Here is a 16,448-nt window from a genome sequence, read left to right as displayed (position 1 = left end):
TTAAACCGCAAAGGATAGCATCTAAAATTCTAGAGACTTTTTATGGAACGAGTATCTGAAATGTTAGAACAGGGAACGGACAACTTGTTTGAGCAAAAAAAAAAAGAAGCTTATAATTCATTCTCTAGACACTCAAGTTTCAAAAGTGAGCAGTTAAGTCCTGTCCAGATAGTAAATAGATTCACCATACACCAAGAGTAGGGCAAAAAACAGATGGGTTCTAACTTTTCCGGTCACCTGAAAGTTTTCAAAGGTTTAAACAAAGGCACCGGTACAGGCTGTAGCCGGACCAGCCTCGACCTGCGTCTTCGCTGAGCTGTATTTCTTGGTTATAAACCTGTTCCAAGTATAAAACACATCAAAGAGAGATTCAGACAAAAGACAAATTCTACTCAGGGACAAGTTAAGAAAGCAAGAGCTCACCTGAAGAAATCCCTCCATAGCAACTCATACATTAACCAATTGAGTCCTGTATCTCCCGGTCCATTCCTGAGAAAATCATTTCAAAGAATGGTAATTAGACACATACACTTAACATGACCAAATTGATTCACCAGAGTCCCCTCAAGTGTTGTGTTTCTGAGACATTACCTTGGAGTTGTGGTGGTGGTTGATGCAGAGATTGTTTTCTTCAGCTCATCGAACATGGAACGAGGAGATATGCTTCCCATGGCTAACCAAGGTGATATCTTGCAAGAGAAGTTCGCACCAAACACACTGTTGTTGCCTCCTTTCTGGTTTCCCTTGCTCAACCGAGCCTGACAATCCGCTGCAAAGCTCTTTAGTCTAGTCAACGCCTCTGTCTCTCCTCCAACCATTGTCGGTTTCCCCTCCTGAGCGAACAAAATGTTAACTCCTAAGAGAAGGTGTAAGAGCCGCAGACGCATATTGGATCTAAAGAGAAACGTTCATCAATCCTATGAAGAATCCATGGACCTTCAAACAGCAATACTACTGTTTACACTTGGTAGTATTTATCAAAATGAGTCTGTCTCTAATCTCTATGGCTAAGTAGCTCTTCTCCTATAGAAATGGAATCAATTGGCAAATTTTGAACCTTTCAACGAAGATAAATCCCACAAGTTTCCACCTTATCTAAATGCTTAAACCTGGATAGCTAGAAATCAATCAAGCTAAGCAAAGATGAAGAAAACTCAAACCTGGCTGGTTCTAGCAGTGGGGCTAATGCCAAGATCAAGGAGAGAAGGAATATCGCCAAGCTCAACGTCTCCTCGAGAGGGCAAGCTTTTCAATTGATCAAGCGCTGCGATTGTCTTCCTAATCTCCAGTTTGTGGACTTTATCCTTGAAAGCTCCGTAATTTGACGGCAAGTCCTCAATTTTGAAGGGCAAATCATCCAAATGATAGAGAGTGCTTCCCCAGAAATACTTGACTTCAACGCCTTCCTCTTTCATCGCCGACTCTATCTTTCCTTCAGCTTTAACCTCGTCGTGAGACACTTCCCTGTGAGCATAAACCGCGTCAGCTCCAATCTCCTTAGCCAGTTCCACCAAAACAGCTTCAGGTTTCCCGACACGGACAACTAGATTCGACCCTCTCGCTTGGAGATTCTTCCGGAGCTCCGAGACGGACTCAATCAGAAACTGGGCACGAAAAGGCCCCGTTTTGTCGAACCCGGAAGACGATTTCCCGTAATCCCTAGGGTCGAAGCAGTAAACGGGCAAAACGGAGACGCACTCGTCGTTGGCGGAGTTGAGACACTCGTTGTCGTGGACACGGAGGTCATTGCGGAACCAGACGACAGCAGCACGGCGGAGAGCGGCGGCGGAGGAAGGATCAACGGGACGACGAGGGACGATAGAGAGAGGGGAGTGAAGAGGGTTAGCAGCGATGGTGGATTTGAAAGAGATTCTGGAAGGTAAAGGAGAGACAGGAGAAGAAGAAAGAGAGAGATGAGTGAGAGAAGAGGCCTGCGTAGGGATCTTAACCTTGTTTGGATGATGAGAAAACAATTTGAGGAATTGAGTAGATGTGGGGAACAAGGTTAGAGAAAGAGATGCGATTGGTAGAGAAGAATGGATAATGGCGAGTGGGTTTTCTTCTTCTGCGGATTTTGTTTCTGGGTTTAGGTTCTTTTCTTCAAGGTTCGAATCCATTTTTTGTGTGTAGACAGAAGAGTGAAGAAGATGAATTGAGGATGGATGATAAGCTCTCGTCGATTTTCTTACCTCTCCACACAATTTCTGTTTAGATCAAATAATTAAAAATTGGTGGTGGCACTGTTATTTTTTTTTTTCAACTTTAGAACTATCAATAGATTTTTCTATTAACACTACTACTAATGAAGAAATTTTTTATCTTACCAAAAAAAAAATGAAGAATTTTTTTAATTTTTATATATTCATTTTTAATCCTGTTATTGTTCTGAACATTCTCACTGAAATCTTATTTGGTCAATTAAATTAATTAACATAAAATTTGAAGATAAAAAAAATTGAATAATAAATTTATTTAAAAATATAAAAAGTCCCAATTATACATTTCCTCTGTTTTATCATTTTGCCATTTTTTACACATAAAAAAAAAAAAAAGAAGAAGATAAAACTAACATAATTGTAAAACAATAATAAATTTTGAAAATGACAAAGAGAGGGAGAATGCACAAGTCAAGCTTGATGAAGCAGTTTCTGATCTTCAAACAAGTAAAAGAGCAGTAGATAAATTCCATCTTACAGATCATGGGACTCTCCATATATTCCTTCCATTTCGTGTATATGAATAATGAACTTCTCAATGCTGCAAAAACCAGATCACAAAAGCAAAATATGTACAACGATCTGTAGGTAATTTGAAACGAATAACGATCTATGCAGTGATCGTATACAACAGATAAGTTCGAAAACACTCTCGTGATGCAAGTCAAAGAGCTCAATGACAACTATATGTGGAGAAAGATAGAGCTTGAAAACTTTTAGCTTCATCATGGACACCCTAACATGATTAAGAGAACTACTTGCTATATATGAAACTCCAAGAAATTGCAGAAAACGAAATCTATATGAAACAATACTAAAATTCAAAACGAAATCTCACTGAAGCTCAAAAATAACAAAAGCAAACACACGCCCACGCCTACATTTAATTTACATTACATATATATGAGAACTTAAAAATTCAATCAACCGTCGAACTCATATGATTTAACACACGCACAAAAAGAAGAGCTACTTAATTAAGAACAACCCAAAAAACACTTGAGTTGCTAGAATTTATTATCTACAAGGTTTAAAGAAGGATAACATCAATGGGTCAGGAGCTCATGTTGGAGAAGGGGAGTACGTGCAAAACACATGAGACGGATTTCGTGTTTGTTGGTTTGCACGTGCCCTGCTTCTCCAACATGGAGATTCTCACCCGCATTTCCAAGTACGAGAGAGCTTTTGTAGTATGATAACTTTGGTTATGGAAGGTTTGTATATATATATAGGCCCAAAGATTGCATTAATGGAAGACTCACACGCACATACGTATATGTATATATAATTTATTTATGTTATGTGGCGTGTGTTGGCGTGAGTGTGTTTTACGTAAGGCAAAAGAACCATGTCATGCCATGATGGCATCTCACGCAAAAGAAGGGTTGAACTACAAAAGTGAGAGAGTGAAGAGAGGATCGCTAGGGCCAAACAATCCCTTGTCTAATAACTGCTAAGGGCATCTCCAACTCTATTCTATTTTAGAGTAAAAATGTAAAAAAATTTTCCAACCCTACTCTATAATTGACTCTAAAATAGAGATTTCTGCAGATTGACTCTATATATAGAGCAATTCTATTCTCTACTCTATTTTTGAGTTCAACTTTTTTTATTTATACTTAAGTCCCTCAAATTTAAACTTTTTTATTTAATACATATAATCATTTTACAAACAACAATTACAACACATAGTTTTATAAACTTAAAAAGCAAACAAGTACTAAATTTAAAATAAACAACATAAGAAAACTAAAACATTAAACTAGTAATTTAATAGTCCGGTAAATTGCTTGTAGGTCCGCCAAGATAGTTAAAATATCTTGTTATTTAAAATAAAACTTGTAATGTTTTATTATTGTTATATGATGTAATGTTTTTTTAATAAATAATTAGTGTTTAATTTAACTAATATCATATTTTATGGAAATTTTGCAAATCTATAATATATGGAGTCAAATTGTAAATTATATAATTAAAAGGTATTAGTATATAAAATAGAAATAGAATATTTCTAAGAATATTCTTTTTTCTAAGAATATAACTCTATTTTAGAGTAAGATTTAGAGCTATACATTGGAAATGGTCTAAGTTTTGAAAGCATTTTTTAATTCCATGTTATTGTTTTTTTTATTTTTATGTTAGGGCTTGTCTGCTCTAAATTTCATAAACTCTACGTATATTAGTCCTAGCTAGGTGTACCATATTTTGTGTTATTGCTAGGATCCTATGGAGCCGGTCACACGTTGACAAGCAATACCTTGGACCTGTCCTCTCTCACGATTAATCTTTAGCTAGCATCTACTCTAGGGCATGGTGCCATGGTAAAAAAAATACAGTATCCGTACTTTTTCACTTCAGAAGGATTACTGGATTAGAATGAATTACGGGTATAACAAAATAAAATGGACCCACTAATAATGATCTATTTTACTTTTTTTTTTAGTTAATATTGAAACTCTTCAAACTCAAATATTGATATACAGTATACATTTTATCTCTGCAGATTTTCTACTACATCAATTATTTTTTTTAATGCCGAAGCATAGAAGATCCATTTGAATTAATAACATACATGTGCGTGAGAGAGAAGGGTCAAAAAGGGCAAGGTGGGTCGTCAAAGACTGTTGGGGGCAAAAGAAGAGAGGAATAATGAAAGAGTGCACGTAGGGCTTTGCGTGTTGTCCTAACTTTCTCTAACATAGAAGAAAAAAACATTCAAAATATGATGAGGTTGTGTAAGGTCCCTATGTTGATATCATTCCTCCTTACATTAATTATATGATGAGGTTATAGTATTTGAGATTCTAGCTAAGTGATCCATTAATGTTGATTCATTGGACATAAACATAATGATCCATTAGTGTTTTACTACTAAGTACTAAATAAGATAAGCTAGTAAGCAAGAGGTGAGATACAGCATAAAACTAATTAGGCAGTGTATGTCACACAGACCAGAGAGGCAGAGATGAATCAGCAACAAATCTTTTGTCTTGTAAAAAGAGGAGACAGAGTCAGACAATGAAGTCATCACCAAATCTATATATAAACACATTAATGCTTTTACGTACGTGTCCGTATCACACTCGTGTTTCCCACTAAATGCTAACTCATTTATATCGTCTAATGAATGTCTTTGATAACTTAAATGCATGGAGTGTCCTCCGTCCAATATCTCAAAAAAGAGAGAGCTCACTCAATTCCCTTGACGCACGAGTTTTGGACCTAATAATCGCTGACCTCATCAGCAACAAAGAAAAACAGCTACACTACAAAGACTTTTCTTTCACCAATCCAACATCACATAATGATTGCTTCTTCTTTCTTGTTTTTCTTTAATTAGATATCCAAGAATTCGTTAAAAAAAAAAAAAACAATCAACCATAAACCTTTTAGATCAAAGTTCACTTTTCGTTAAACCAGTCAAATTAAAGGTCTTCAGATATCCGCTGATTAAAGATAGGTTATATATATACTTATATAACTAAATACCTATGCAATGAGGAGATGGAAGAAGAGCTACAGACAAAGAAGAGGCATATCCATAAGTGAAAGAATGTCACGAAATATTAGCTAGACAAACACCAAATCGAGACGCTTATTGTTTAGATGAAAAAATTGTAAGTTAGATAATTGTGTAATATTCTAAGAAAATTCTACAACAAACACACAAGAAAGATAAGTGTCCTTCTTGCGCAAACCATGGAAGAAGTAACACTGACAGATCAAACGAAATTTGTCTATTTCTTGGCGTACGTGATGAGCATCTGGTTTTGCTGAATCTTGAAACCTTGAAGTCCCTGCATTGCGACCGTTGACTGCATCTCATCAGCAAACTCCACAAAGGCGATTCCCGGTTTGGCTTCAACCATCCTAACTTCCTTAAACCCTTGGTACTGGTAGAACAGCATCTGAAGCACCATTGGAGTTGTCTCGTGAGGAAGGTTTTGGACAAAGAGAATGTTATTTGGAGGAGCTGGTGCCTCGGGCAGATTGGGTTTCACACCACCAGGGTACGGTACTTGCGAAAGCTGTGAAAAGAGTGGGAAGAAGAACAATCATCAGAATACAGGAAAAGAATTAAGAGCGTCTCGTAAAAGCATGAATCAAGATTAGAGTTAAGAAAATGTTGAGATAACTCACAGGAGGTGCAGCTCCATAGACACCTGGATATGCTGAGTTCGTGGCCATGCCCATTTGTGTAGAATCATGGTGGTGGTCTTTCTTTTTCTTGCCTCCTGCAATCCCAAAGACAATATTTAGATGCGACAACATACTGTTTATACATAGTGATTATAGGTTGTGGAGAAAACAAAGATATCCCAAAGCTATGAATGAGACACGGCTTAACATAGTATGTGCATGTGATGTGACAACTAATGATCAAATGCAGAACGTGGGAATGAGAAATCAACATGCAGCAATGGTTCAAGTGAGCCAATGAAGTAAAAAATCAAAGTATCACCTTTCTCCTCATGTCTCTTTCTCTTCTCGCGAGGAACAAATGTACCATCGGCCTTGGCAACAACATCTGATTTTGTTTTGGCATATTGTATTCTCTGTCCAGATCGTTAAATTATATAATAGCAAAGTGATTGATAAGAATTTCATAAACAGAGCCTAGAAAAATAAAAGTATTTCCACAACCTAAAACATGTTCAATAACCTAAAAGCAACCACAAAACTTGGTCTTTCAACTAGAAAAGCTTCACGGATATAATAAGACTCCTCCAATCACTGAAATTAAACATCCACCTAGTAGATTCAAACCCTAATTACGAACGCTGGGCAACAAAGGAATTGGAGTGGAGGGAATCGTACCATGTTCTTATCGTAGAAAGGAAAATCATTCATTTTAGCAATAGCAGTGGAAGCAGAGTCGGCGTTGTCGAAGACTACCCAAGCTTGTCCTTTGTGCTTCAACGTCTTGAACGCCAATATCTCCAGTATCTTCCCGAACTGAGAGAACACAGCATTCAGCGATTTCTTCAGCTCTGTAGAAGAAAGTTACCGATACGAACAAGGAAGATAAATATCTCAATCAACTCAAATCGGAGGAGAAGAAGAAGCAAATAATCACCATCGATCTTCACTTTTTCGTTGAGATTGTTGATGTAAATCGTCTGATTCGGAGAAACCTCCGATCCTCCTCCTTGATTAGCCTCTTGCATCTCCATCGAATTTCTCCGTCGAATTTTGCCAAAGCGGAAGAAAAATAAGCAAGGGTCAGGTTTTACTACTTTTCACCAGAACAAAACTCTGTTCCTCCTAAAGCCCATCTATTAGCCCAATATTCCTATTAATGGGCCGATTATTATCTTGAGCCCATCAAAAACCCTAAATTGTAACATGTTATTATTATTACTAGTAGTTTCTTCTCGAGGGGCAAAGGCAGAGCAGCAACAATGGTTCACTTCTTGGTTAATCACTTTTAATGCTTCACCATCTGATGAAATAAAAGCACTCATAGTTCAGTTGTCAAAATGTGGACACTTCTGCTAATCGTTTACTTGGTTCGGTTGTATGTTGCTTAGTTCAGTTACTCTGATTTTTTCATCTCGTTTCTTGATGATTGGAATGCGAGGTTGCTGTCCTAACTATCAAAATCTAGTTGCCTGAAAATTAGACTATATCTATCTCTAGGACCACTTGTACTTTGTTTACAAGGGTTATATTTTCACTTTCCATTATTGCAGTAGCGATTGATGCAGCTTTCCTTAATGATTGCAGGTTCTACTTAGAGGTCCTAAGAACGCACGTGAAGCAGTCAAGCACTTTGGACCAGCTCCTGGTGTGCCACACAGCCACACCAAACCTTATGTACGTTCCACTGGTAAAAATTTTGAGAAAGCAAGAGGAAGAAGAAAGAGCAGAGGTTTCAAGGTCTAAGCTTAGCTACCAAACTTCAAGGTCTAAGAGCTACATCATAACTTGCTTCGAGAGTTATTATGGTCAGTCTATGTATGGCTTGAGTCAATCTTTTGAAGCTATTATGGGTTATACTTGACATTTCTCTAATGAGATATATGAGACTTAGTTGGAGAAAATCTTTCTCTCTTAGCTCTGCTTTTTATCCTTATAGTATTTGATTATATTTGTGCATCATAAATGGAAACTTGGATTCATGATGATTCCTTGTAGTGGTGGTAATCTAGAAAAGGCTTGAACTAGAGGAATATTCCTAATTTCTCAAGTAATCGGTTATCTTTCGGCTTTCAAAACTTTTCTTTTCCTTTTTTTTTTTTTTGCGCATTATCGGGTTTTGGATTAGATCAAATGTTTGATCTTTTTATATTTGGGTAACTCTCTTTGTCAATACGACAATACCTTTAATTGATCCAAAAGATCTTCTCACGCTATGATTAGTTTGTGTAGTGAAGAAGGTTTTGCCTCTTCCTCATCTTTGTAATGCTTAAGCTTGTCTAACATATTGGCGTCGCTGTCTTTCTTTCTCTCTGATTGCTAAATGAGTAAAGCTGCTAAATGTTCTTGTTCCAGTTTTTTTTTTTTATATCTTTTGGATTCGAAATGACTTGAAAGAAAGAAAACCAAAATAAATAAATAAAAGTCGAGGAAAAAAAGTTACAAGTAAAAAAGAAAGTAAAGGGGAAACAGGGACATGACTGAGCTGGCCATGACTAGGCCCAAATGTATAATAAGCCTTGGCTCGGTGTTACATCATATTACCTACAATATCAAAATTCTGAAAAATAATTATCGAAAGTTCGAAACTACTTAGATTTATATAGAATTTATACTTAACATATTGTTTTACAATTTTACTAAATAAAAGTGAGCTTAATTCTATTTATATAAAATTACTTTTGAAATAAATTGTGATTTTGATTAATAATTTACTGAAATAGGGAATTTTAAAAAAAATTAATACTAGTAGCTATCCTTCTTTATTTTATTGTATTTCATTCTCTCTTTTTTCTGTAAAATCAATTCTTACTTTTTCACAAATGTCCCTATTTTCAGCCTAACTCTCTTTTGTAAATGTTTTTCTCTCTTGCCTTTTCTTGACTAACAATATCCTTTCAAATAAAATTTAAAAAGAGAAAGTGGTCATCTGAAGTTTCATAGAAGTGAATGATTATTTCTTGTATCATTATTTTGTTAACTAAATGATTCAAACAACAAAACATGGTCCTTTCACATGTAGATTGCATTTCATTCTGGTGTGTCGTAAATTGGTTCCATAGAAAAGGAAACAAACTAACAAAGATTGTTATTGATATTTTGGTAGTTTTTTTACCTTTTTCTTATGACAACTTTGATAGTACATTTTCTAGATTTGCCGCACGGCACATCACATGGAAGGAGGAGGAAAATAGAACTTTATCCCAACTTGGGGAATGTTTTGACCAATGGACAGTCTTATCTTGTTCATCAAATCATAATATAACCTTCTCTCTCTCTAATTGCAATTGGTATAGACAATAATCAAATAAAGTTACCCAACATGCAACTAATAAGTAAATACCCATAGATTCGCTATTTCTGCGGCCGCCGTATGAGCAAACCCGTGATTTAAAAAACCAACTTGTACATCAAAATACTATTTTAAACAACATTTCACTAAACTTGGCCACTGTATTAAACCTACGTTAACTTTTTGTGTATTTTTATTAATTGTAATGTTGTTGAACATTGAGAAGCAAGAAAACTGCCAAAATGAGTGAGAAAAATGGGAAAGTGAAAAGAAAAATTAAAAAAGGTGATGGCAAGTAATAATAGAAGAGCATATATTTTGTGACCCATATATGTTGTGTATGGGCGAAATAATATTTCTTTATATAACAATAAGATGACAAAGATATAGTATATGTGATTTTGGGGGAAATCACAAACCATTGTCATTTGTATAATGTAGACTAATGATATATATATATATATATATATATATATATATATATATTTTATCGAGGTAGACCAATGTTATGTAAACTAGAAACAAGACAGAAAAAAGGCGTAGAGCAATAAGGTCGTAATCAATTTGTAAAACAGACTAGAAAATTCCAACGAAACCCAATTTACATCCTCTTCACGACAAAACACTTATTAGGTTCTGATGTGTAAAAATGGTCTTAAAGCCATATTTTGAAAACGACTCAAACAAAAGAAAAGAAGCTACATTTGACGAATATATATTTAAAAAGAAGAAAATAAATATTTATTTTGAAAACAGAGAAAACAAGTGCTAGATCCATCAAAGCAAAGCAAATTGAGGAGGGTCGTCTAAGATTGAGACAGTCTCTCTTAGCATCTAAGCAAGAACACTTTGATGATAGTCGTCTGTGTCTGTTTATTTAGTTATGAATTTCTCAGTTAATTCGTATCTATAATTAGATCATTCTGCATGTCTCATGCATATACTGTGTTAATTATTATTGCTTTTGAGTTTTGACATCCACATCTAGCTAAAAGAAAATAAATATAGACTATGCTTGACTAAACATCAAATTAAAGTCACCAAATCATGAGATATATCAAAAATAACGAAGTGTGTATAATCATATATTGAAAAGAAAAAAAAATAGCATAACGGTAGATTGACTGACTATATATAACTGACTGAATTGTAAGACAATGTACAATTGCATAATCATTGTTCATTGTTTTTTTTTTTTTTTTTAATCATTGTTCAATTTAACCGGCTACTAATCATGACAATCGTTTTAAAGAAACAAAACAAAATCTAGAATAGAAAACATTCGGGGAGAATTAGACAAGAGACTGGGAGAAATAACAAGTGGGTTCAAGAATTTGTCGAGTTTCTTTAGGCATATCAATAGACTGATAAGAAGTCACAAGTGGGTTCAAGAACTTGTAGACTTTCTTTAGGTGTACGACAAACTCTATGATTTATTGATTTATGAAGAAAGTGGCAAACATTTTTCCCGTTTCGACCCAAAAAGGACTTTATTTCAATATACTTACAAGCGCAGTAAAAAAACAAATAAAGGAAATTGTGTTAAGATAATGAACAATTAAATGTTGTAGTAAAAAGAAATGTTTTTAGAGTCCAAAACACAACATTTTTTTCTCAAAAAAAAATTATTAATACAGCAAATATATATATGACTTGCCACACAGAAATACATAAGTTCATATAAAAACTGAAAATGTTAATAAAGAAAGACGTACCCACGAAAATATTTTATACAAAACTATGTAACCTAGACAATTTTTTTAAAAAGGCTATAAATAACAAAAAAAATTACATCATATAGTATTTTGGGTTTAGAAACAAAATCATTTAACCTTTCCTTTATTTAATTATGGAGAAATAAAACTTGAAAAATGAAAAAAAAATGGGGACCAAATGGTAAAAATAAAACATAAAAAGATTAGCTATAAATAAAGGAGCTCTAAAACCCAAACACTTAAGAACATCCCCACTCTCTCCCCTTGTGCCTAAAAGATCTCCTTCACTCTCTTTTGTCTCTTTAGAATTATGGGAATCGGAGAAGAAAGCACAAAGCCTATTTGGGGGAGTGTGAGCCAGGCGCCTTCAGGCTACGCTCTCAACGGCAAAATCATGCTCTCCTCCGTGATCGTCCTCTTCGTCGCCGTTATTATGATCCTCTGTTTCCACAGCTACGCCCGATGGTTATTCCGTCGTCAGAACCGTCGCATTCGCCGCCGTATTCGTGCTCATATCCGTACTCTCTCCGCCTCACCCCGCGACCAAGCTCTCGACCCGGTTGTTCTCGACAAGATTCCGATCTTCGTTTACTCCTCCAAGAATCCACCACCACCCGAAGAGAAGGAGGAGTGCTCCGTCTGCTTGTCGGAGTTCGAGGAAGAAGACGAAGGCCGTCTTCTCCCTAAATGTGGCCACTCTTTTCACGTCGATTGCATCGATACTTGGTTCCGTTCTAGATCCACTTGCCCGCTTTGCAGAGCTCCGGTTCAACCCCCGGTTCAAGTCATTGAAACCGGATCTTCTTCTTCTTCGCCGCTGAGATTTCCGACGGAGGCTTGCGAGAGAGAACCAATTGATCTCGTCGGAATCATTGTGGAGATTCCCAGAGAATTTGAAATTCAAGGCTCAAACCCGGGTCTACCCATCGAAAACGGATCCAAATTCCCGGGTAATCGGGTTTTGTCTTTGAAAAGGTTATGGAGCATCTGATTACGGGCGGGTAAATGGGTTTCTATTTTTTCAAAAACCGCATGAACAATGAACCAATCAATAGTCCAATTTACTTGGGCAACGTGTATTTGTTACCCGTTCATTATTATTAAATTTTGAAGAAACGATTCGATTGTACACAAGTAAGTTACTGTACACAAATCGTATTGAAACAGGCACCACTAAATAATTATTTGACTAAAAAAACAACACATGAATGATTAAATACTAATTAATATAACTAATTAACATGTCATATAGTAAAAGGACGTTGGTTGATTATGCGATCAGTCCACCCACGAAAGGCACTCCGGTTTGTCCGATCCAACCCTCACCAACAAGGAAATTGGTCACCGTGAAATTGGAAGCATCAGTAGCGTTGATGACGTGATAACCTGGCCAAGTGACTCGGTTTGTCGTGTCAGAACCAGGTCCGGTATTATTGTATTCCGCGTAGTAAAGTGTGCTCAATGCGAAATCGCCCGACCATGCATTCCAACCAGTCGGTTCTAGAAACCCATCTATGTAAGTTTGCATAACAACGGTTCTAGAATATTCCTTCCATGGTCGACCAAGATAAGTTTTCACTGTATAGTTGCTCGTAGCCAAATCATCTGCCGGTCTTATAGTACAACCATGAATTGCAGTTCCAGTGTTTTGGTTGGGATCGGTACGACCTTGAGCCGTAACCTCGTTCGCTTGACCTTTGCGAGGTTGACGTGGATACAAATTACAGCTTTGTAATACCACTGCAGCATTACCGAATATAAAATCAACGGTACCATATACATCACATTCACGATAAAACTGTCTGAGAGAATGTGTGTATAAGGTGTCTTGATAGGCTTCAAAACTACAACTATAGAAAACAGACAAATCTCCACCACTCCTCAATGCCACGGCTTGGCCTTTGGTTGGTCCTGCCGTATTGCGGATTGTTATGTTTACACCAATAAAGTTGGGACCTGATAGAACTGCAATTTGTGAACAATATGTAGAGTTAGTTAATTATTTCAACTAAAAAACCTATAAAATTCAAATTAGTTTCGTTAGAGGTTATGATTAAGAAAACTACTATGAAAAAAAATATTTGGAAAAAAAAAAGCAAAAATATGAGAAATATTTTAGTTATTGGACTATGGTATTAGGTTAGTTGAGGACACGACGAATTGACGTGGAGTCAAGACTTTCGGTGGACCATCCGACCAAGTCGCCATCCACTGCATAGGAAAGTCTATACTAAAAGCTAAGTGGACTTACAATTATTCTTATGTTCAACTTATAACAATTATTGTTTCTTAAACAATGATCTATATATTTGATAAACAAAAGTTTCTAAAACAATATAGTTACATCGCACTTGCACGAAGAAGGCATGTTTTGTGCACATGTCTTCGTATTTTTTTTTTGCTAAGCACATGTCTTCGTATTTTCTAATAATTTTTAAAATTGTGTGGACAAAACTCGAATGCTAAATTTAAACCGTATATTATGTTGTACTTTTATTTCTTTACCTAAATTACTATTTTTTTAAAAATAAAAAAAAATTATATATTTTCAATATGAAGTTGGTTTTGTGGGATTATATAAATAAATACGAACTTACTAAATGTGGCGGAATTGAAAGTGGTCCATCCATCAACGACGCTCCGGTTTCCGGTGATAACCGTTTGGTTGATGCCGTCACCGATCATCATCACATATCTCTTGCTCTTGGGAATGTCCACGTATTCCTCGTACAATCCCGCCGTTACGTAGATCAAGAAGTAACCGTTACTACCGTCAGTTTTGTTTGGCGCGGCTGCAATGGCGTCGTTTATGGTCGTGAAGTTTCCCGTCCCGTTCTGATTCACCGTCACAATGTCGCTCACCTGAACAGCGTCTACATCAGATTGGAGAAGCTTTCTCCTAGTCACCGTGTTGTAAATGGCACGTGTTTTTTCCGTCATCTTTAACGGTAATCTACCGTTACGGAAACCAAAAAACTTTTTGAAGCTGGCTTGTGGTTGCCAAATCGGTCTCGATCTTTGCCTTCTTGGCACCCAACCTACAAAGTCAAATGCGAAAATGCATTTTCATATTTTAGTTTATATATATACTAATATACAACACATATTTCTCCTAGTAATTTGTGGTTGTTATTTCTAATATTATTTCTAACGATTCTTTTTTGTCAACTAACATGTATTAGGCATATTTAATTTGAATCGGATGGTGACAAACTGACACACATCCACAGACGAATTACGCCACAAGTCATGTGGGTCAAAGATTTTTCCTATAACAAAATGATACATTCTTCACGAAAGCAAGAGTAGTACAAAATAATAAAAAGCGAGCGAATTAAATGAAGAAGATTTCGTGCAACATTATAGACGATTACGTGTATATTTAAATTATCATATATGAACGAAAAATGGGAATTACGTGCATGTTGGATAACTTTTGTTTATACCTTTGGAGAAAAGGGCAAGAGACACCCCATAGAGTTTTGTATCGTTGAAAAGTTCACCGGAAAGACCATTTTCAGACGCCGTTGATTTTAGTCCTTCAAGACAAGTCTGTTCGTTGGTGACGGCAGCACTCAGAAATGTATGAACATCCTCGGCCCTAGATAACGACAGCGTTTTGGTGGAATCAGCCGTCTGTGAGCTACTAAGGAGGTAGTCCATAGTCAGGCTGGCTAGGAATTTGCAGTCTTCGAGAGCCCCTACAGTGGATTTAGCAGCCACTTTGCCTTTCCGGTCAAGTTGAGCGTCGATCAGCGAAATGAACCGGCGGGCTCGTGAGAGGGACCTTCGGAGAGAGAAACGTCCGTAGGAATATATATCTCCGGGCTGGTTTGGAAGAACCGATCTACAATATGATGGATCCGGCGCAAATCTACATATATTTGACGGTGAAGCGGCATTTTCAGTGGCCGGTATTTCGGCGGAGAGAAAAAGAGATGGTAACAAGGAGAGGCAGGCAAGGGTGAACAAGAACATGAGTTTTTGAGACATCTTTTGGGTTTTGTTTTTTGTTTTTAGCTTAATTTGTGTTTTGGTTGGAGATATTTTGTTAAGTGTCTTGGATTATATATATAGGGTTTTGAGAATGTTGAATTTGAATATACATTACATACAAGTTCAAGTCAATGATAATGTGTGTGTACATATTACATATATAATTGTGGCGGTGTCGAAAAATTCAACATATATACCATATTGTGATAATATTCACACGCATAGATCTGTCTCTCACCAAAAATTAGATAAATAGTCACAGTAATTAAGGAGTAAATTCCTTCCGTGAGGATTATAAATGGGTGTTTTTTTTTTTTTTTTGAATTTACTTGAAAAGTCAAATTTTGACCAAACTTCTGTTACCACAATTTGAATTTGTATAGTCAGGGCAAGGGTTTTCGTAATTTAAAATTGTCAACCAACGTTAGGCATTTCAAGAAAAATTTCGATTATATATATTACATGTTGGTAAAACAGCACATTACACATCAACAAAAAAGTCAAGATCTTGACATTATAATCTCTGATAGACTTTAATTAGACCATTGCAAATAAAATTCGTTTTTAAACTGTATACGAGGAAGGTCCCACGCATAAGGTGAATAACTTTAGAATGATACACAGGACATTTGGAAAAATATTTGGATACGAATATAAATTTGGAGTGTTTCAGATGGTAATTCATTTATTTAAGTTTTGATTTTCTTTGATTGCCATTGCCCAAAACGAAATGTATATAATTTTATAGAGTTGTAAACGTATCCAGTTATTGATTAATTAGTTAATCTTGTTGCATTAAATTGGCTGGTATGATAAAAAAAAAAAAAAATCAAGTTAGAGGACAGCCATGAGATACGTATTTTAGATATGTTTGTATACGAGTGACACATGAAATCGATCGAATCAGGTTTAATATAATATATTGATGCTTTTATTTGTCGACATGATATTAATATATATCTTACATTCTTACTTAATTCATTACCTACACACGTATTTGTCCATAATTTCGTTATACAATACAAAGTAAAATTTATTGGCAGATGACAAATTACTTAAGGAAATTAAAATTCACCAAAACATATAGCC

The 16,448-nt window shown here is 35.8% G+C and overlaps 4 protein-coding genes across 4 annotated transcripts; 1 reads left to right on the top strand and 3 right to left on the bottom strand.

The window, feature by feature from the left end:
• Positions 1-15: 15 nt before the first annotated feature.
• LOC9316381 (blue-light photoreceptor PHR2) lies at positions 16-2,214 on the bottom strand. The gene is made up of 4 exons (XM_021027342.1): positions 1,161-2,214; positions 592-833; positions 424-489; positions 16-337 (listed from the first exon to the last, which is right to left on the bottom strand). The coding sequence occupies exons 1-4, from the start codon at positions 2,115-2,117 to the stop codon at positions 256-258; spliced, it is 1,347 nt and encodes a 448-aa protein (XP_020883001.1). The 5' UTR covers positions 2,118-2,214; the 3' UTR covers positions 16-255.
• A 3,585-nt stretch (positions 2,215-5,799) lies between these two features.
• On the bottom strand, positions 5,800-7,439 carry LOC9318190 (U1 small nuclear ribonucleoprotein A). The gene is made up of 5 exons (XM_002880267.2): positions 7,294-7,439; positions 7,035-7,207; positions 6,679-6,772; positions 6,357-6,451; positions 5,800-6,244 (listed from the first exon to the last, which is right to left on the bottom strand). The coding sequence occupies exons 1-5, from the start codon at positions 7,388-7,390 to the stop codon at positions 5,954-5,956; spliced, it is 750 nt and encodes a 249-aa protein (XP_002880313.1). The 5' UTR covers positions 7,391-7,439; the 3' UTR covers positions 5,800-5,953.
• Positions 7,440-11,263: 3,824 nt separating this feature from the next.
• On the top strand, positions 11,264-12,482 carry LOC9316380 (RING-H2 finger protein ATL64). The gene has a single exon (XM_021029587.1). The coding sequence runs from the start codon at positions 11,674-11,676 to the stop codon at positions 12,352-12,354; it is 681 nt and encodes a 226-aa protein (XP_020885246.1). The 5' UTR covers positions 11,264-11,673; the 3' UTR covers positions 12,355-12,482.
• On the bottom strand, positions 12,416-15,638 carry LOC9316379 (probable pectinesterase/pectinesterase inhibitor 20). Its single transcript, XM_021029586.1, has 3 exons — positions 14,810-15,638; positions 13,961-14,401; positions 12,416-13,328 (listed from the first exon to the last, which is right to left on the bottom strand). The coding sequence occupies exons 1-3, from the start codon at positions 15,354-15,356 to the stop codon at positions 12,634-12,636; spliced, it is 1,683 nt and encodes a 560-aa protein (XP_020885245.1). The 5' UTR covers positions 15,357-15,638; the 3' UTR covers positions 12,416-12,633.
• Positions 15,639-16,448: the final 810 nt, after the last annotated feature.

This window comes from Arabidopsis lyrata, assembly GCF_000004255.2.
Source record: "Arabidopsis lyrata subsp. lyrata unplaced genomic scaffold ARALYscaffold_4, whole genome shotgun sequence".
Classification (NCBI taxonomy): Eukaryota; Viridiplantae; Streptophyta; class Magnoliopsida; order Brassicales; family Brassicaceae; genus Arabidopsis; species Arabidopsis lyrata.
This window is presented reverse-complemented; position numbering and strand designations above follow the sequence as displayed.

Coding starts and splice junctions, on each gene's coding strand:
- LOC9318190 (XM_002880267.2), bottom strand. CDS start 7,390: ATGGAGATGCAAGAGGCTAATCAAGGAGGAGGATCGGAGGTTTCTCCG. Junction 7,208..7,293: donor CGAAAAAGTGAAGATCGATG/GTGATTATTTGC, acceptor TTTCTTCTACAG/AGCTGAAGAAATCGCTGAAT. Junction 6,245..6,356: donor TCTATGGAGCTGCACCTCCT/GTGAGTTATCTC, acceptor CTCTTTTCACAG/CTTTCGCAAGTACCGTACCC.
- LOC9316379 (XM_021029586.1), bottom strand. CDS start 15,356: ATGTCTCAAAAACTCATGTTCTTGTTCACCCTTGCCTGCCTCTCCTTG. Junction 14,402..14,809: donor TCTTGCCCTTTTCTCCAAAG/GTATAAACAAAA, acceptor TTGACTTTGTAG/GTTGGGTGCCAAGAAGGCAA. Junction 13,329..13,960: donor TTTCAATTCCGCCACATTTA/GTAAGTTCGTAT, acceptor CACAAATTGCAG/TTCTATCAGGTCCCAACTTT.
- LOC9316380 (XM_021029587.1), top strand. CDS start 11,674: ATGGGAATCGGAGAAGAAAGCACAAAGCCTATTTGGGGGAGTGTGAGC.
- LOC9316381 (XM_021027342.1), bottom strand. CDS start 2,117: ATGGATTCGAACCTTGAAGAAAAGAACCTAAACCCAGAAACAAAATCC. Junction 834..1,160: donor CCACTGCTAGAACCAGCCAG/GTTTGAGTTTTC, acceptor TTGTTCGCTCAG/GAGGGGAAACCGACAATGGT. Junction 338..423: donor CTATGGAGGGATTTCTTCAG/GTGAGCTCTTGC, acceptor TACTTGGAACAG/GTTTATAACCAAGAAATACA.